The sequence below is a fragment of the Erinaceus europaeus genome, chromosome 17 (assembly GCF_950295315.1).
Source record: "Erinaceus europaeus chromosome 17, mEriEur2.1, whole genome shotgun sequence".
Classification (NCBI taxonomy): Eukaryota; Metazoa; Chordata; class Mammalia; order Eulipotyphla; family Erinaceidae; genus Erinaceus; species Erinaceus europaeus.
Window position 1 is genome coordinate 46,292,863 of NC_080178.1, and position 21,114 is coordinate 46,313,976.

Consider the following 21,114-nt stretch of genomic DNA (forward strand, 5'->3'; position numbering starts at 1 on the left):
AATTGAGCAGTTTGCTTTATTCCATAAAGAATTCCTTCAAGTACATATCATGATGTACTATTTCTTACATATTTACAGAGCTTAGCGGGGGTAAAGTTAAACAATCAGGGAAACTGACTTTCAGGAAGGACCTTATTTCTGTCTGTTTCTAGCTATGAATGACTTGCTATTTGAAGGAGTCTTTTGTATTTGCATTTGGATAGTGACAGGGTATTTACATAAATCAAATTTTGTTTTTGTTTTCTTTGAATTTCAGAAGTCTCTATGATATGGAGCCACGTTTCTGACTTTATTCTACGACAGCTGATGCTGCAAAAGGTAGGACTTCAGAAGGTGACTTGGCAGTAGAGCACTGACCCTGCACACATGCCTGAGGTCTTGAGTGTGAAGCCTGGCACTGGCTGTGCTGGAGTGGTGCTCTGGTATCATGCTCTCTCATCTCTCTGTCTCTCTCTCTCTGTCTCTGTCTGTCTGTCTGTCTCTCTCTCTCTCTCTCTTATATATATGCAACTATAGCATCCCTATAGTTTCTCTTAATATTATAGCTTTCGAGCTAGAAATGGACCTAATCTATGATCTTGTAATTCCTCTCCTGGAGATATATCCTAAGGAACACAACACACCCATCCAAAAAGATCTGTATACACATATGTTCTTGGCAGCACAAGTTGTAATAGCCAAAACCTGGAAGCAACCCAGGTGTCCAACAACAGATGAGTGGCTGAGCAAGTTGTGGTATATATATATATATATATATTAAAGTACTACTTAACTATAAAAGTGGTGACTTTGGGAGTAAGGCTGTAGCGCAGCGGGTTAAGTGCAGGTGGCGCAAAGCACATGGACCGGCATAAGGATCCCGGTTTGAACCCCATCTCCCCACCTGCAGGGGAGTCACTTCACAGGCAGTGAAGCAGGTCTGCAGGTATCTGTCTTTCTCTCCCCCTCTCTGTCTTCCCCTCCTCTCTCCATTTCTCCTGTCCTATCCAACAACGACAACAACAATAATAACTACAACAATAAAACAACAAGGGCAACAAAAGGGAATAAATAAATAAAATAAAAAATAAAAAAAGTGGTGACTTCACTGTTTACAGCCGATCTTGGATGGACCTTGAAAAATTCATTTTAAGTGAAATAAGTCAGAAACAGAAGGATTAATATGGGTTGCTCTCACTCTCAGGCAGAAGTTGAAAATCAAGATCAGAAAGGAAAACACAAGTAGAACCTGAACTGGAATGGGTGTATTGCACCAAAGTAAAAAACTCTAGGGTGGGTGGGTGGGGAGAATACAGATCAAAGAAAGATGACAGAGGACTTAAGGGGGGTTGTATTATTATATGGAAACTGGGAAATTTTATTCATGTACAAACTATTGAATTTACTATTGAATTTAAAACATTAATTTCCCAATAAGGACATTTTTTAAGAAAGAAAAATATAGCCTTCGAATTGGTTATATTTTATGCAAACATCATTTGAAAACTTTTAGTCTAAAATTCTCTCAGGATTTGTCTTTATCATCCCTTCAGAGAAGTCAGCATGTGGTTCTTTTCTTCCCACCTTCTGTTTGCTTCGTTTCTAGGGGGTCTACATACCTGCTTTTGGGACATTTACTTTTATGAGGCAAAAACTAGATGCTGGGAACAGGTTTAGCTCTATCCAGATACCGATCTTTATCATGTCAGAGAAGCTATTGCAGCTGCATGGACTACGACAAACTAAGATCCACACACCTGGTAAGTAGCTCTACTGGCTAAACCTTTCCCATTAAAAGAGAGACAGTTATTTCTGAGTATCTGCCATCTGCTCACTGTCTTTCCCCCACACAACTGTCCTTTTCTCTTCCAGGGGATATCCCCGTTGTACCACTGAATTTTATCATGGTTGCCATAGCGGGGCATTATAGCAGGGACACAGTCGAAGGATGCATTAAAGAAACTCTGCAGCTCTTATCACGATCAATCTGCACACGAAAGAAAGTTGAATTTACTTTCCAAGGAATCGGTATCCTTACAATTGAAAATGACAAAGTAAAAATGAAATTTTTTCAGGACTTCTTGTCTGCAGTGGATACAAGTGGCAATCTGGAAAAAGGTATTGCAAAGGTAATGTTGACCTTCTAATTATTTCTCTTTCTTACAGTTCTGAATTGTCTATAGAGGTGTCACCCTTCAGTGTTGGCCTGTCTTAGATGACAAGTGCCCCTTGGGCAAAGAAAGGCTTGATTCTAAGTGTCTTACTCAGATAAAATGGCCAGAAGGATAAAACATCTGAAGGACTGAGCCAGAGACAGGGGAAAATATGGTTTAAAAGCATCTTACTGAGAGTTGGGAAGTAGTGCAGCGGGTTGAGCACAGTAGGCCCAAAGTGCAAAGACTGGCATGAGGATCGTGGTTTGAGTCTGCAGGTGTCTATCATTCTCTCCCCGTCTCTGTCTTCCCCTCTTCTCTCCATTTCTCTCTGTCCTACCCAACAACAAAGACTTCAATAAGGACAATAACTACAACAATAAAACAACAAGGGCAATAAAAAGAGAATAAATAAATATAAAAATAGATAAAAGTATCTCACCCACATAATTTCTTTTTTATTATTTTTATTGAGGAATTAATGTTTTATATTCAACAATAAATACAATAATTTGTACATGCATAACATTTCTCAGTCTTCCACATAACAATACAATCCCCACTAGGTTCTATGTCATCCTTTTGGAACCTGTACTCAACCACCACTGCACCAGGGAATGTTTTACGTTGTGGCAGTACACCAACTCCAGTTCGGTTTCTACTTGTGTTTTCTGATCTTGTTTTTAAGCGTCTGCCTGAGAGTGGGATCATCCATATTCATCCTTCTGTTTCTGACTTCTTTCAGTTAACATGATTTCTTCAAGCCCCATCCAATATGGGTTTACAATGGTGAAATCACCATTTTTAATAGCTGAGTGGTATTCCATTGTGTATATAGACCACAACTTGCTCAGCCCCTCAACTGATGTTGGACACCTGGGTTGCTTCCAGTTTTTGGCTATTACAAATTGTGCTGCCAAGAAAATAGGTATACACAAATCTTTTTGGATGTGCATGTTGGGTTCCTTAGGATATATCCCCAGGAGAGGAATTGCAGGATCATAGGGTAGGTCCATTTCTAGCCTTCTGAGAGTACTCCAGACTGTTCTCCACAGAGGTTGGACTAATTTACATTCCCACCAGCAGTGCAGGAGGGTTCCTTTGACCCTACAACCTCTGTAGTATTTGTTGCGCTACCTTTTTTGAAGTATGACATTTTCATAGGAGTGAAGTGGGATATATTGGTTGTCTTTATTTGCATTTCTCTGCCAGTCAAAGATTTGGAGCATTTTTTCATGTGTTTCTCATCCTTTTCGATCTCTTCTGTGGTGAATATTCTGTCTATGTCTTCTCCACATTTTTGGATGGCTTCATTTGTTTTCTTGTGGTTGAGGCTGGTAAGCTCTTTATATATTTTGGTTATTAGCCTCTTGTTTGATGCAGGGCATGTGACGATCTTCTCCCATTCTGTGAGGGGTCTCTTGGTTTGGGTATTGCTTTTTTTGCTGTGCAGAATCTTTTTAATTTGATGAAGTCCGATAGGTATATATTTGCCTTAGTCTACTTTGTAACTGGATTCATTTCATTGAAGATGTCTTTAATATTTATGTGGAATAGAGTTCTGCCAATATTTTCCTCTAAGTATCTGATAGTTTCTGGTCTAACATCCAAGCCCCTGATCCATTTAGAATTTACTTTTGTGTTTGGTGGTTCACATTCATTCCTCTGCATGTTTCAACCCATTTTCCCAACACCATTTGTTGAAGAGACTCTGCTTTCCCCCTTTTAATAGTCTGGGCACCTTTGTCAAAGATTAGATGTCCAGTGTGTGGGGGCTTACTTCTGGGTTCTTGGTTCTATTCCACTGGGCAATGTGTCTGTCTATTCATGTTCCATTACCCAGAAGGTTTGATTACAAGGACCCCATAAAACAATTTGAGGTCAGGGAGTGTGATCCTCCAGTTCTGTTCTATCTTCTCAAGATTATTTTTGACAATTCTAGGTCTTTTTGGTTCCAGATAAACATTTGTAGAATTTGTTTTATACTCCTACAAGATGTGTATGGATTCTTGATGGGGATAGCATTAAATTTGTATATGGCCTTGGGCAGTATATTCATTTTAATGATGATAATTCTTCCAACCCTTGAACATGGAATTATCTTTCCACTTCTTTGTGTCTTTTTCAATTTCCTTGATTAGTGACTCACAATTTTAGTATACAAGCATTTCACTTCTTTGGTTAGGTTTATTCCTAGCTATTTTATTTTTTTGTTCTTGTTGTTGCTGTAGGAAAAGGAATTGATTTCTCGATTTTTCTTCTTCTAACATAGTGTTTGCACAGAGGAATGCCACTGAATTTGAATATTAATTTTGCAGCCTGACACCTTACTGTATTGCTTAATGATTTCCTAAAGCTTCTGGCTGGATTTCCTAGGTTTATCTATGTATACTATCATATCATCTGCAAATAGGGAGAATTTGACTTCTCTTACAATATGTATGCCTTTAATTCCTTGCTCCTGCGTGAAAGCTTGGGCAAGAACTTCCAAAACTATGTTGGGTAGTAATGGTGATAGTAGGCAGCCCTGTCTAGTACCTGATATGTGTGGAAGTGCTTACAGTTTTTCACCATTGAGTATGATTTTGGCTGTAGGGTTCTGAGGGATCAGAGCTCCAGGACACATTGGTGGGGTTATCTGTCCAGGGAAGTCTGGTTGGCATTGTGCTTGCAGCTGCATCCTGTTGGCTGAAAAGAGAGTTAAAATATAAAGCCAAACATGTTTTTGACTGACTATGAACCTAAAGGCTAGAATGGCACAAATGAAGAGTTGGGGGTGGTCTCCATTCTCTGCTAATAGGCGTATTTTAGTTATATTTGTTTTTTAAGCTTTTTTTTTTTTATTTACAAAAGGAGACAATAACAGAACTGTAGGATACTAGGGGTACAACTCCACACAATTCCCACCACCCGATATCCATATCCCATCTCCTCTCCTGATAGCTTTCCTATTCTCTATCCCTCTGGGAGTATGGACCCAAGGTCATTTTGGGTTGCAGAAGGTGGAAGGTCTGGCTTCTGTAATTGCTTCCCCACTGAGCATGGGCTTTTACTCATTGATCCATACTCCCAGTCTGCCTCTCTCTTTCCCTAGTAGGGTGGATCTCTGGGGAAGTGGAGCTCCAGGCCACATTGGTGGTGTCATCAGTCCAGGGAAGTCTGGTCGGCATCATGCTGGCATCCGGAACCTGGTGGCTGATAAGAGAGTTAACATACAAAGCCAAACAAATTGTTGAACAATCATGGACCTTAAGGTTGGAATAGTGGAGAGGAAGTGTTAGGGGGGGTACTCACTGCAGACCAGTGTACTTGTGTACTTCTGCTTTCAGGTATATATTTTTCCTTGGTTTATGGACACATGTGAACATATGCTCTATCTCAGGGGACCTGGTCTATATCTGGGTTTGGGGACTTTATTGGGGAGTGGACCACCTGGAATGGAATTAGAGAATACTATGAAAGGAAAGGTCTCTCCTGAGTGATGAAGCTGAAGGGTTGTCGTTCCACACCTGAAGTCTCTGGACACAGTCTGAAGTGAAGCATGCTGGGGTGGTACTCGTTGCGTTGATTAGGTTGTGATCGGCGGATGCAATATTATTTGACATGAATTGAGAGAAGCATGCAGGAAAGTCCAAAGGGCCTGAGGATATACTAGTTTTTTTTCTCCCTGAGCCTGAAATGTTACATGCAGATGGATCCTAGTTATTGTCTGGGGAGATGATGTCATGGCTGCAAAAAGGACCAGAAAGCTGGATCAGGGAAGAGAGTAGCTTCCAAATATGCTAAAGGTATATAAATATTGTTGACTGTAAACCCCATCTATTGGATCTGATCTGTTGCCCTAATTCAGCTTAGGAGCCTCTTTGATTGGCCTCTGTATCCCTTTAGATCAAACCTCACATTCTGTGATCATCAGTAAGAACATTCCAATTGCCCCAAAATTAGGACCCATCTTCCTCAGGTGTAGCATAGAGTATGTGGTCCAGCCTCCTTTCAGAGGATGGAACATTCTCTACTGTTGTTGATTTGAGTGCAAGGACCTGTGGGGGTCCACAAAGGGATCTGTTTTGTTGTTCCTGATACAGATGACTGGTAACAATGGAGAAAGGGATTTATTTGAGGTCAAGGCACATCATGTCTGTTTGGGAGTCTCAGGACTCCCAGACTAGGGCCCCAGCTTGATGGGGTGGCCTGATAGTGACAAAAGAGTCATTGTTAAAGTATGCCAGTCTCTTGCCCTTATTGAGCTTTTGCTGTCCTTGCTTTGATAAGGATATCTTGGGAGTAAGTATAATAGGAAATAGGGAAGGAACTTCCCTATTCTTTATCCCTCTGAGAGTATGGACTCATGATCATTATGGGGTGCAGAAGGTGGAAGGTCTGGCTTCTGTAATTGTTTCCCTGTTGAACACTGGCATTGGCTGGTCAATCCATTCCCAGCCTGTCTCTCTCTTTCCCTAGTGGGGCAGAGATCTGAGATAGGTGTGTCTCCAGGTGGAGTCATCTGCCCAGTGAAGTCAGGTTGGCATCATGGTATCATCTGGAACCTGGTGGCTGAAAAAGAGTTAATATAGAAAGCTGAACATATTGTTGACTAATCATGAACCTAAAGGCAACAATATTGCAGATGAAGATTTGGGGTCTCTGTTTTGGAAAAAACAGGTTTGTCTATTTTAGGAAAAGAGAAAAAAGGAAAAAGAGAAAAAAAGGAAAAGAGAAGGGCTCCATTTTTGCCTGAGCCTAACAGCTGATATGCAGGTGGACACAGGTTACTGTCTGGGGAAATGGTGTAATAGTTGGAAAAGGTACTAGAAAGCTGGATCTGGGAGAAGAGTCAGAAGATCATTATTAAATGGGGGGGGGGGTAAGCTTGAGGCTTTAGTCACTGAGCATCCAACAAGCCAGCCTTCCAGTAGCATTGCTTCCAGGGAGCCTGTGAGGTGTCTGGGTCCTGACTATAGACCAGCTATAAATCTCCTCTCTCCTTTTTCTCCAGACACCTCAAAGTGTAAATTCAACTTTAGCAAACATCAAAAATTCAAAGAGAAGTCCAAACTGTGTTCTTTCATTCCCCAGGTGAGTGCCTTACCCCACAGGTTCCATGGACCTATCAACCCTGGCCTCCCAAACTCTCTGCCAACCACATACAACTCTGACAGCCCTGTATTGAATCTGGTGACAGAACTAGAAAAGTCACATTCAAACTGAAACCAAAATCCAAAGGCATCCCCTCCCCCCCGGAGTATGAGTACCTTTTGAGACCTCAGTTTAGAAGAGGCAGGTCACAGTCAGACTCAGGCTAAAAAAGAAAAGAGTCTTCAGTCTGTGATTTCTGCATAACAAAGTCCAGGCACTCACTCATGGCAGAGAAGTAGGTTTATTTCAGTATTATCAGGCTGGCTGGGGTGCTGCTCAGAACTGAGAATTCTCCTAGTTTCTTATTCAGATCCAGTGAGCAGGCAAACCTTTTGGTCCATTCCTAGAATTGAATTTGAATTAAAAGGAAATAATGAAACACTGGAAAAAATTGAACAACCTAAACTGAGGAAATCCGTGTTAAGAATGAAGTCAGACAAAGATGATGTGCAAGGTAGGCCAACGATTTTAGCTGTTTTCTCTTTTCTGCTAAGCAGCAGGGCATTGTTGCTGAGCAACTCCTGTGCCGAAAATCAGTACCATTAGAGTTATAAGAAATGTGTTCTTCTAAGAAACTGGTCTTCTAGAATTTTATTTTTTTTAATTTTATAATTATTTATTTTCCCTTTTGTTGCCTGTTTTTTATTGTTGTTGCAGTTGTTATTGTCATTGATGATGTTGTTGTTGGATAGGACAGAGAAATGGAGAGAGGAGGGGAAGGCAAGAGGGGGGAGAGAAAGACAGACACCAGCACACCTGCTTCACTGCTTGTGAAGCGACTCCTCTGCAGGTGGGGAGCCAGGGGCTAGAACTGGGATACTTACACTGGTCCTTGTGTTTTGTGCCACTGGCATTTTTCCAGCTGCGCTATTGCCTGACTCCCAAGAAATATGCTCTTCTAAGAAATAGCTCTTCTAGAATTTTCTATCTCACCTTAACTCTAATCCCTGAGATTCTCAACTAAGACTCTTTGCTGGCTCTCTACTACTTAAAAGAGTCAAAGTTCAGATGGCTACCGGGGGAGGGAAGTGGCCTAGGTAGGTAACAGAAATGCATCAAGTGAGCTGCATGTAACATGTTCCATATATATATATATATATATATATATATATATATATTCTGAGTAGGAGTTTAAACTGTCTTATATGGCTTAATAGAAAATAGTAGGATTCTCATGTCTGTAGCTGATGTGACTTTGGTTGAAACATATGTAGAAATACAAAGGTTTTCTTTATTTTTTTCTAGGTTACTGGAGATAGCTAGAAGTTGCCAGACAATGTTTTGAGGACTGTTCCTTTCATAAAGAGATTTTACTTGTTATCTTAAATTGTTATTTATGCAATCTTTCCCTTTCACTTTCTTCCCTTCTCTCTGTCTATCTCTCTCTCTCTCTCTCTGTATCTGTCTCTGTGTCTCTCTGCCAAGGATTGAACCTGTGATTTAAGAGCATCAGACACAAAAAAGTCTTTTGCATAACCACTATGCTATCTCCCTGGCCCATTATGCATTAGATTAAGCACTTAGCACAGTTGGTGTAGAGTAAGAATGTGTTATCTGTTCCTATTGTATTTTTCTCTCTTCATTGTATCTATATGACCATTAAAGCCTCAAAGGAAAAGACTGAAAGGAAACTTAACTCTTTCTCTTATTCTACAGTCAACTTTCTACCTAGACCTCCAGGTCAAAAACCCACTCCAGCATCTGGAAATATTGCACCCGTAATATTGCCTACCACAGTGGAACCTAATAAGACTGTCTTTACAAAAACAAGAACCAAAAGGTAACATGATGGTCTTTTGTGGGGGGTTAGGTGGGGATCACACTTTACTAACTGTAGTCTGAGTCTTATCTTGATTCAGGGATATTAGATGTTTCCATGCATGCCTTCACATGGTGTCCCTGCATTTGTGCTCCATGGTGAGGACTGCAGAGATGTTCAGGGCTCACAGTCTATCAGGGGGAAGCTAGGTGTGCATGGTCATTAGCAGTGCCAAATACACTGGAGACCTCACTTACCTTGTTTAGTAACTGCTTTAGAATGTTGATTCCACAGGAAGAGGGTGTGTGTGTGTGTGTGTGTATGTGTGTTTGTGTGTGTGTGTGTGTGTGTGTGTGTGTGTTCACTGCACCTCCCATGCCTGAGAAAGTGCAGTCAGTAATGCTCAAAAGTCAAATGTAAACAAGCATGCTATTATTGAAATCCAGGCTTATCAAACACATAGGTCGCTCACCTCTACAATGCAGAGCTCTGAAGAGAACCACTGAGCTATCTTCCTTTGGCTATATTCGCCTCTAATTTCACTCTGGATGTGAAATTGTGTTGTTTTTTAATATTTATTTATTCCCTTTTGCTGCCCTTGTTGTTTTATTGTAGTTATTGTTATCATTATTGTTGGATAGGACATAGAGAAATGGAGAGAGAAGGGGAAGACAGAGAGAGGGGAGAGAAAGATAGACACCTGCAGTTCTGCTTCTCTACTTGTGAAGCAACTCCCCTACAAGTGGGGAGCCAGGTTTGATCCTTATGCCAGTCCTTGTGCTTTGTGTCCTGTGCACTTAACCCACTGTGCTACAGCCTGACTCCCTATTGTTGTTTTCTTATAGTGTGCCACATCCACCCAGTCCATCAAAGAACACCAAAACAGAACCTAAGACCTCTGAGACTACAACTTGTAGGGATCATGAGAAAGCAGGACAGGTACCAGTCTCCTCAGACAAACAAATGATGGGGGTGGGTGCTACTGAACACAAACAGGGCTGGGAGAACAAGGGTTCTGAGTGAACATAGACCTTGCAAATCAAGTGGAATTGTGGCCACTCCTGCAACCTGAGGACTCAGCCTATCAAACCCATTGTGCACATCGCTGTTCATATGTCTTTTTATCAAACACACTCTTGGAGAAATCCAGTCTTGGGGAGCACAGGAAGAAGTGTTAAGATAAGAAAGCAAAAGGTAGGAATAGACCCTTGGTGTCATTGTAGGAACTTTGTTACGTGTGTATGCAACGCAGGAAGGCCAACAGTGCACTGTATTCTAATGTCAAGTTGAAAAAAGAAGAAGAACAGGACGACCAAATTCTACATCAATATCAGATAATGAAAGACAAGGACACTGCATTCAAAGACCAGGTAGTAGAATGCTTGGATTGAGAGGTGGTGCAGTGGGGACAGCAAACAAGACAAGGCCACTGCAGATGTCCTGTGCACGTCTGCCTGGCAGTGTGCCAAATCAGGCATTTCATTTGAGAATGAAGTTTGGGTCATGGCCAGGTTTTCAGGAGCAGACTAAAGTCTTGTTTGGTGCACTACATTTTGGGGCTGAAGCTACTTTCTGATCTCGTCACAGCTTATATAAATGCATTGGGGAGGGGTTTGGAGGATGAATGGAGGGTTTACTCTACTCTGTTGCATGAGTGCAGGGAAGAACATAGACAGCCATCCATTTTCAGGTGCCATTCTGCTTGACTTGCTAGAGCCGCCAGGCCTTGGGTTTGAAAAAGAAAGTTCTTGACTGGGAGACATTTTCTCAGGGAGCAAAACAAACATAGAAAAGCCCAATCAGTTTGGACTCATTTGAAACACAGTCTTTGTAGAGAGAAAGTTAGTAGCCTTCACAAACAGAATGACATTTCCAGTGTGTGTTTATTTTCTTTTTCCTTGCAAAGTTGAGACTAAAATCAGAAAAAGAAGAACGCATGAGGAATGCTGCTTATAACCTTGGTGTCGCAGATGCTATAAAATCACAGAGGAATCCGAAATGCCACTTTTCTGTAAGAGTTGTTTCTGCCTCTCTCTTGCATATAACCCTGTCTGGGAATGTTTGAACCCACCCTCTGGAGGGCAGATTGAAGGGATTCCTGTGGGCTTTACAAGAGTGATACTTCCTTTCTGGGTGGGAGCTCATTCCATAGAATCTTGGGCCCTTCCCGACACCCTCAGAACTAAGGTCTCCACCTCAGTAAAACCCTCAGGTGAGCTGTAGGTGCAGAAGTTTCAAAAAACTTCATTTCAGATGGTAGTGAACATGCTTCACCACCATTTTCATGTTTTTAGTATCTTTGGCTTCTATTTTTATCTGCCTAAATCATCCTCTTTTCAAACCATTTTCTAGTTAACCTGACAACTCTTGGACTTGATAGATAGTCCATTGTATTGCCTTTGTTCACCATGCAGGGCTTTGGGACACACACACACACACACACATACACACACACACAGACACACCATGGAGAAGAAAAAAAGACCTGTGTTGTTAAAATTCGGAGTCTCTAGCTGGCCGGGCTAGCTTCACGAGCGGGCAACAGAGACGACCAGAGACATACGGCTGGGCAGAGAAGCTGTATTTCTTTATTTAGGATCAATGATTCATAAACTAAGACAAACTAATCACCAAACAGAACTCTGCTGCCTCTTTACCGTGGCGGCGCCAAGAACTCTCTCTAACTCTGCCACTCTGGAAGTCTGTTGGGGTTCCTAGGGGCGGGGCAAAGCAGGCGCTTGAAACTAACTGGACTGATGCAATTCTTTTGGCGGGGGAGAGCTAGAACAAACCAATGTAAAGCATACAACAGACCTGTGACCTCTGGTCAGTTCTGCTCAGAGTCACCTTGGAGCAGGTGAGTTCAACATGTAGCTGCTTTATCGGCACTTTGAAAAATGACTTTTCTTTCTTTTAGATAGATGGAGAAAGCAACCATAGCACTGAGGCTCCTTCAGTGTGGTAGCGCAGGGCTGAAACCCAGGTCTCACCAACGACAAAGCAGTCACTGTATAAGCCAGCTATTTTGCTAGCCCATCAGTTGCTTTCTTGCTCGTCTCAAAGAAATGAACTGCTCCTCTTTCATCCTAGAATCCATATTACTTTGCGAACCGACCAGCAAGTGCTGCTATTGTCACTGAAAAGAAAAATGAGTATACTAAGAACCTTCTCAAACAAATAGATGCCAATAATAAACTGGCCAAGAAAAACAAAGAAAATCAGAAAGTCTTGGAGCAACTAGAACGGCTGCAACTCAAACAAGAGTGAGTTTTGGTGGACTTGCAGGGGGACTCCAGTAGGGAAGGGTAGGGCAGCATAACTAGTGCTACAGCACATCTCAGCCAGCCAACCAGGATCCCCACACAGCCCATCATCGCCACCAATGCTTAGTGTCAGGACAGCCTTGGAGGCCAGGTACAGTTGTCAGTTGGGACCATGGCCTTTGGCTTTGTGGTCAGTGGTGTTAGTAGAGGAAGAAGGGGCCAGTCTGATGGAGGGACCCTTCCAAGTGTAGGTTTATCATCAGTCTGTTGGGAGCCCAGCACCCAGGGTCAGGAGTGTGGGGGCCCAGACTAGAAGCAGGGGCCAGGCCATCATGGAAAGGCTTCCACATACTCATACCTGCCATTCTCCTGTAGCTCAGCCTGGGATGAACATTTCTCTCAATTCCCAGTCCTGAGGAAAGAGAGTGTTTGGTTGCACTTGGCCTGAGGCTGAGCATTTGAGTCAGGGAGGAGGTCAGGAGAGCAGTGAAGGAAACTACTGTGGGGAAGACTCCCCCAAATCGAGGTAATTCCTGCCTCCATAAAGCTAGTCTCTCTCTCTCTCTCTCGCTCTATCTCTCTCCCTTCCTCCCTCCTTTCCTCCCTCCCTCCATTCCTTTCTTATTTGCCACTATGGTTATTTGGGGCCTGTTGCCCTGATGCTTCACTATTTCTGACAATCCTTTCTCCCATCTAAGTACTAACCAGGTCCAACCCTGCTTAGATTCTGAGATCAGATGACATCGGGTGTGTTCAGGGTGGTATGGCCATAGAACTGACAGTCCTTTCTTTGATAGACTGTGAGAGCTAGAGAGAAGACAGTGAGAGAGAAAGAGAGACAGAAAGAGAGAGAGAGAGAGAGAGAGAGAGAGAGAGAGAGAGAGAAAAGGAGAGACACCTGCAGCACTGTTCCACTGCTTGTGATGCGTCTCCCTTGCAGGTGAGGACCTTGAGCTCAGGTCTTTGCACATGGCAGCATGTGTGCTCTCCTAGATGAGACACCACCAGGCTCCAAGGCCTGTCTCTATCAGGTGCAATGGAAGCTTCCAGAAGGAAGTACCAGCTTTTATTTTCTTGGAACTTATTCCCACTATTACTTGTTAGGTGTGTTTTGATGATGTTGGTCTCCATTAGAATAAACCGTGGCCTCACCTCCTCCTCTTCCAATTATCAGGATTGATGAACAAAAAGCTGAATTGAAGAAACATCAATTTGAGGAGAGAGAAATGTATAAGAAAGCACTGGAATACCAGGTAAGTGGACGGGTAGCTATTTTGAGAACTGTATACTGCTTCCCAGCACCTTGAACGTAGGTGTGTGGAGGGTAGAATACTGGGCCCCCACCCACCTACCAGGTTTACTCATGTGAGTTTGGGTGCCCTGGCTCCTTCCTATAAACAGTGGGTATGTCAGTGTACCCCAATGCTTCAAGCCTTCACACTGGCTCTCTCTGTTCCAGCTGAAACACAGGCCTTCCAGACTGCCCATCTACGAGCCCATGGGCACCGTCACCAACTTTGGGCAGAATGAAAAGACCCTGGAGGCCGAGAAGCGGCAGAGAAATATTGAATATATGAAGCAGCAGGTGGAAGCCGCTCTAGGTCACAGAAGACAGCGTGTCCTCAACCAAATAAAAAATCTGCAGCAAGAAAAAGAAATGCTTCAGAAAAACCAAGAAAAGTACGGGGCCTGGCCCTTCCTTCCTCACCATAACCCTCTCCTCCTTTCTCTCCCTCTCCTCCCCCACCCCTTGACACCGACCTTAGTAGAAACATGTGTGGACAGGTGGAGAGTCATGACTGACCCTAGCTCGCCCCAGCCTGCTTCTCATCTCTACTCCCCAGTCAACTTCTGAGGCTGTTGCATGTCACAAACCACCTTATGGGATGAGTATAAATACAATATGAGTATAAATACAATAGTTTGCACATGCATAGCATTTCTCAGTTTTCCACATAACAGTGCAAACCGCACTAGATGCTCTGTCATCATTTTTGGACATGGACACTGCCCCCCCCCCCCACTGCACCCCAGAGTCTTTTACTTTGGTGCAATACAAAAACTGCAGTTCTGGTTCTACTTGTGCTTTCTCTTCTGATACTGTTTTTCAACTTCTGCCTGGGAGTGAGATCTTCCCATATTCATCCTGTTTCTGACTTATTTCATTTAACCTGATTTCTTCACACTCCATCCAAGATGGGCTGAAAATGGTGAAGTCACCATTTTTTTTTATTATCACTGAATAGTATTCCATTGTGTATATAGACCACAACTTGTTCAGCCACTCATCTGTTGGACACCTGGGTTGCTTCCAGGTTCTGGTTATTACAAATCGTGCTGCTTACGAACATATGTGTACACAGATCCTTTTGGATGTGTGTGTTGGGTTCCAACCAGGAGAGGAATTGCAGGATCATAGGGTAGGTCCAGGAGATGAGTTTTTAGATTAATTAAAGGAAACAAACATCTTTTGACAGAAAGAGGGTTTTCATTGACATAAAGAGGGTTTTGGCTTAAAGCAAGCAGTCTTGGACCCTTCAGCTAGGGTTCCTTGTATCTGCTCATGTTACTGACTCTTTTTCTTTCTTTCTTTCTTTTTTTTTTTGAAAAAGTTTCATTTATTTTGGGTAGAGATTGGGAGAAAAACAGAGAGAAACCTGTTGCACTTCCTAATTGAAGTTGGGGACCTGAGGCTTGAACCCAGGTCCTTGCACACTGCAATGTGTGCTTTCAAGTAGGTGCACCACTACCTGGCCTCCAACTTTACCTCTTATTCCAAAGAGTGAGAGCAAAACCAGATTTCCCACTGAATCCAAAGGAGAGAGGACTAGGCGGGAGATGGTGGCAGTGGATGGAGTCAGACTCTTGCCTTCCCTCCAGGCATTTAGCAGAAAGATGTGCAGAAGAGGATCGAAGGAACACCATCAATCAACACCTGAGAAAAGAATGGGATAAAGATGTTGTGCTGAAGCATCAGCGAGATGAAGATGCCAAGGCCTTTGACAAGTAATTGCCTTCTGGGGTTGCAAGTTGCCTCCTCTCCCCATTTCCTCCACTCTGATCTGTGGGTCTATAGAGCTTCATGCAAATGAGTGGGGGTTGCCAAGAGAACTCCATGGAGGACAGAAGTCTGGGTTTAGTGTGGGGACAGGTGTGCTGCCTGCTAAATGTCTACCAACAGTGTTTTGGTCTGCCTCTACTCAAGGGAGCTTCGTTTTTCTTTTGTGGAGGGTGCAGGGCATTTCTCTTTGGAAATAACAAGTTTGAAGCAGGGAGAGTGAGTTTCCATCCTTGGCTTATGGAATGTTCTGTTCTAAGAGCAGAGCTGAGGAATCATGGGTAAATGGGCAGTCAGGGGAGTTGGGCTGTAGCGCAACGGGTTAAGCGCAGGTGGCGCAAAGCACATGGACAGGCATAAGGATCCCGGTTTGAACCCCGGCTCCCCACCTGCAGAGGAGTCGCTTCACAGGCGGTGAAGCAGGTTTGCAGGTGTCTATCTTTCTCTCCTCCTCTCTGTCTTCCCCTCCTCTCTCCATTTCTCTCTGTCCTATCCAACAACGACAACAACAATAATAACTACAACAATAAAACAACAAGGGTAACAAAAGGGAACAAATAAAATAAATATTTAAATTTTTTTAAAAAATGTAAGATTAAAAAAAAAGTAAAAAAAAAATGGGCAGTCAGTTAGGAATGGAGTCATGACTAATGGATGCTATACAAAGTGAGACACCCAGCAGGGAATAGGCCCAGACCATCCTCCCAGAGGGTGCCTGTCCTGTCTTCTCAGCCCTCTCTCTCTACTCACCACCAGGAGCAGAGCCTCTAGCCCCGGTCCATGGAGGTTGACAGTTAGCCTGAGAAAGGCTGATGTGATGATCTTTTGTTTTATTTTCATTTGTCAATGGCGAAAGTTAACATGTGCCTGACTGAGAAGGTGAAAAACTTGCCAAAACAGATGGAGCCTATCCCTTCAGATGTTATCAAAGCCTCAGTATGACAAACTTTTTTTTTTCATGAACCTTAGATCAGGCTTATAGTGGAGCTGGGAATTAAACTGAAACTTAAAAGGAAATGAAAGTCACTTGCAGAACAACTGGGCTATATCGGTAGCCCCAAATATTCTAAATGACCAATTGACAAATTATTATCTTGGCTAACCCATGGATAAGTCCTCCTCCTCCTTCCTCTCCTCCTACTCTTCTTACTCTCTCTACTCTTCCTTCACTCTGGCTAATGATGATACAGAGGATTGAGCCTGGGACCTCAGAGCCTCAGACATGCAAGTCTTTGCACAACTGCCATGCTAGCTTTCCCACTGGGATACAATCTGTTCTAGAGAAGATGTTTTGATTTTAGTGGAAGGTGTTTCCTCCCCCACTCCCATGTAGGGCCTTCATTTGTGGCAGAGAGTGAGAGGAGAAGGGCAGGCTGGGGGTAAGGGGAACAGGTACTGGGGGGGGTGGTTCACTGTCCTTGTCTCCTTTTCACAGTTTTGAGGAAGGCCTCTCACCATCACATGTGCTTTTTCCACTTCAGGGCGCCAGACAAACTATTTATTTTGGATCAGTGCAATGACTACAAACGCTGTAAACAGTGTCAGAGAGACCCGTCCAACAAGGGCAAGACCCACTTCTGGCCCTACAACAAACACTTGCCAGGGTCTCTCATGCTCATGTGAAGCCAGAGTCCGGTCCTCGCCTCCCAGTTGTCTTGGGACTCCAGCAGGATGCCACCTGGGAGCTTGCAGAGTAGATTGTGTCTGTCCTCCCTCCTTTTGTGAATCCATGTGTGCCTGATCACCCACAGCCTCACCCTAGTCCACCTGCACCCCAGAACATAATGTGACAGCTGTGAGGAGGAGTTATGTAGACTCACCCTAGGGTGGAGTGCTGTCCTCCACCCCCACCCCGGACACCAGTCCAGCCTCAACCTCACAGCACCTGCTGCCAGGGTGGCAGGGGAGAAGGCACCCTGCCTCACCTGAGCTGTGGTGCTCTGTCCTCAAACCCATCCCCCCACCCACTGCCCCTTCCCTCACCGTCCACTTCATCCCTCCCCTGGCCATCCCCTCATACCCCAGTTGACCCTTAGCACAGCCCACCACCCACCCTGGAGTCTACCTCCCTTTTCCCCATCCACCACCCTCCCCTCATCCACCACCCACCCTGCAGTCCACCCCCTCACCCCCATCCACCACCCTACCCTCATCCACCAACCACCCTGCAGTCCACGCCCTTCCCCCCCATCCACCACCCTCCCCTCATCCACCAACCACCCTGCAGTCCACCTACCTGCCCCAGTCCACGTCCACGTCCACTCAGAGCCCACTACCTACTTCCATCAGTCAGTCCACCCTTAGCCCACAGCACCCTGGCTGTGGTGTGCTGTCCTCACCCTCACTCTACTCCCCGCCCCAGTCTACCAATCCCCCTCCAAATCCACACCTCTCCCTTATTGCACCCCTCCCCTCCAAGTTCACCAAAACATAGCAGTCCATGCAGCTCACCCCTACTGGACTCCCCACTATCAAAGCACCCAACCATTACTCCACCCTCCCTCCACCCTCATTTTCTGTCCCTTCTCAGCCCTAAAGGTACCCACTGCCAGATGGCTGGAGAAAGCCACCTAGCCTCCATTTGGCTTTGGTGTATTGCCCCCCCCCAACCAGTGCAACCAAAGTTCACCTTTTTGGACCCCCCTAAGTCCAGCCTCCTCCCTTCACCTTCCCTGTCTCTCCTCATCCACTGTACCTGCTGCCAGGGAGGAGACACCCAGCCTCACCCTGACTGATGTTTCAGCCTCCTCCTCCCACCAGTCCTCTCCCCTGCCTCATTAGACCCCCTCCCACTCCCATTAGTCCACCCTCCCGCCACCCCCCACTTGTGCATCCCCCTCCTCTAACCATACCCCTCCTCCCCTCCATCCAACTTTCCTCCCATTAGCCCACCCTCTGCCCACCCCACCCCCCAGTCCACCCTCAACCCCACAGCACCTGCTACCAGGACAACGGAGGACAAGCTACCCAGCCTAACACTGGCTGTGCTGTGCTGTTTTTGACCCAGGCCCCCACCACTGCACCCTTCCCCCCACTCAAAACCCCTCTACCCTCCTGTGCTCCTTCCACCACCCCATCTCCCTTCTACCTCCAGGCCCACAATACCTGCTGCCAGAGAAGCTGGGAGGCACCCAGCTTCCCTGGCAGCCAGGGCCATGGGGTTGAAGGTGGACAGGAGATGGGGTGGTGGTGAAAGGAGGGTAGTTGGGGTGAAGGGGTGTTGAGTGTGGAGGAGGGGTGGAGTGGTGGGGGGCTGGGCATTGAGGACCAGGACTGAACATCACAGCCAGTTAGGCTGGGTGCCTTCTCCTCAGCTGTTCTGGTAGCAGGGCCTGGGGGTTAGGGGTAGACTGGGGGGTGGGGGGGTAGAGGGAGGATTCACCCCACTCAACAGTCCCTTACCCCAACCCCATACTCCCTCCACTCAACCTACCTCTACCCCTTTCATCACCCCCAACCCAACCACAAACCTTATACCCTCCCAGTGCACCCTCAGGCCTGCTGGGGAGAAGGCACCAGAGTCAGACAGGATGTGGTGAACTCTCCTCACTCCCTTCACCCACCAGTCTTCCCCTCTCCTGGCCTCAGATCCCCTCAGACTAGTCCAGCACCACAGCCTACCCCCAGTCCACTATCAACCTCACAGTCAGGTTACCAGGACAGCTGGTGAGAGTGCTCCCAGACTAACTCTGGATTATGCATCTGTCCTCACCCTGCACCCCACACCAGGCCACTCTCATCCCTCCCATTCAACTCCCCTATCTCCCAGTCTAAACCCCTTGCCCAACCCTCCCCATTGCTCTATTCCAGCCCATCCCCATCCCACCCCTCCTCCACTCAAATCCCACACCTCCCCACTCTACTCCTCCCTGAACCCACCCCCTCCCCATTACCCCTCCCTCCCCACTTCAACCCTCTCCCATTCCATTCCCTCCCCCACCTTACCCCTCCCCCATCCCACTCCTTCCCCCTTCACCCCCAGCCCCATTCCACTCATTCTCCCCCACTCTACCCCTCCCCAACCCACTCCCTTTCCAATTCCACCTCTCTCCCCCCACTCCAACCCTCCCCATTCCACCTCACTCCACCAACCCCCTTTCCCCCACTCCACACCCTCCCCTTAGTCCACTCCAACCCCTCTGGCCCCTTAGTGCAGCCTCCTATCCTCCAAGCTCACCCTAGACCCTTTGTCACTGAATTCCAGGGCAGCTGGGGAGGGTGACCCCAGTCTTATCCCCTAGCTGTGCAGTGCTGTCTTCATTCTCATGCCCTTGGCACCCAGTCCATGCTCCCCACAGCATCTGCTGCCAAAGAAGCTGGGGAAGAGGCACCCAGCCTCACCTTGCCTGGGGTGCATCCCTGCTTGTGCCTGTACCCTCCTTGTGTATCACCCACAATCTTTTCTAAAAAAGCGCAACCTCCTCTTGGAATTGATGTTAAAATAATAAAGTGTTTCTATGTGCCCGCTTGCTCTTAATATTTTTTTTTCTTTTTTGTCATCAAGACTTAACCACACTGGGCTAACTTATTGAGAAAGAGAAGCAGCACTGACTTTCCCTCAATTCTGTGGGTGCCAGGTTTGAACCAGGATCATGCACATGACAAAGCAGCACACTATTCTAGTGAGCTATTTTTCCAGTCCACAGTTTTTTATCTAATGCGGTGCCTTGTTAGAGGAGGAATCCAAGGGACTCATGTCTGATCATTGTGACTGAGCTACCTTCCCAGACAATCTGTAAGTCTGTATTTTTAGAGAAAAGACAAGATCAAAGTACTGTCCCACCATCCATGGAGCCCCATTCAAGGCTTCAGCACTCCAGGCAATTCTTTCAGAGGGAGAGCAGGAAAGACCCCAGCAGGACAGCTTCCTTCAGTGTGGTGGGGGTTGGGCTCTAGCAGGGTTGAGTGTAGGGCCAAGCAGGGTTCTGTTCAGGGAAGCTTTTCTGCCAGCCCTCCACTGGCCTTTATCCAGGGTGCTCCCATGTAGTGGAAGGTCTCCAACTCCTACATCAAGGCTTTATCACAGCCCCCTCCTGGGTCCCTGTGTGTAACAACCTTCTGTAGCTAAAGGCAAGAAACCTAAGGTCCTGTGCTTGTGTAATTGCATCGCTCAGAGGCCTCCTGGCCTCAAATGTTTCACTGTGTCCAGAGTGGGAGAGAGACTAATGTTACCCTAGCGCCGTTCCCCTCACCATGAAGCTCCCCACCCCTTTTACCTTTCATGGTGCTCTCATGTGGTGCAGGGGCTCGAACCCAGGGCCTTAGTATGAAGAGCTATTTTCTCCCTCTCTCCTCCAGAACAGTTACTTGTGAATCTGATCATGCCTCCCTAAGCCTGGACTTTTCTGAAGGAATGAATGTTCTGGAACACCCCCCAACCCCCATGAATCTTTCAACCCAAATCCAGGAGTCATGTGACAGAGCTATGCTTTGGGGACACTACACTGAGTGTCAGCACACTGGGAGATATGGGGAGACTAAGACCTGGGCCAAAGGGGCCTGTTGTGGCTGACAGATGGCAGTGTGGCTCTAGGCAGAGCAGGCAGCATGGGATTCCTGAGTTTCTGCTTCCTGTGTCACACAGTGACATCACTGGCACAATCAATGTCAAGGACTCAACTCAGGATCTCATGCTTGTGACTCGTGTAGTGTAGTTTAGTCACTGCTCCACCACTCTGCTCTCTCACTGCTCAGCTGCCTGCCCTGAACCACTTTCCTCCTGTTCAAGTGACTCCCCACGTGGCACACTTCACTCCCCACCAGCAG

At 45.7% G+C, this 21,114-nt stretch overlaps 1 protein-coding gene and 1 long non-coding RNA gene across 2 annotated transcripts; both read left to right on the plus strand.

Moving 5' to 3' along the window:
* The first annotated feature begins 1,705 nt into the window (after positions 1–1,705).
* Positions 1,706–1,982, plus strand: LOC132534054 (uncharacterized). Its single transcript, XR_009545762.1, has 2 exons — positions 1,706–1,739; positions 1,852–1,982. It is a non-coding gene; the product is annotated as an uncharacterized LOC132534054 (long non-coding RNA).
* A 12,731-nt stretch (positions 1,983–14,713) lies between these two features.
* Positions 14,714–17,153, plus strand: LOC132534055 (coiled-coil domain-containing protein 81-like). Its single transcript, XM_060177479.1, has 2 exons — positions 14,714–15,296; positions 16,830–17,153. Exons 1-2 carry the CDS (start codon positions 15,142–15,144, stop codon positions 16,969–16,971), a joined length of 297 nt encoding a protein of 98 aa, XP_060033462.1. The 5' UTR covers positions 14,714–15,141; the 3' UTR covers positions 16,972–17,153.
* The last annotated feature ends 3,961 nt before the right edge of the window (positions 17,154–21,114 follow it).

Excerpts from the sequence above, each read along its gene's own strand:
- LOC132534055 (XM_060177479.1), top strand. The coding sequence starts at position 15,142 with ATGGAGTCAGACTCTTGCCTTCCCTCCAGGCATTTAGCAGAAAGATGT. Across the intron at positions 15,297-16,829 it reads GATGCCAAGGCCTTTGACAA|GGCGCCAGACAAACTATTTA; the intron begins GTAATTGCCTTC and ends TTTCCACTTCAG.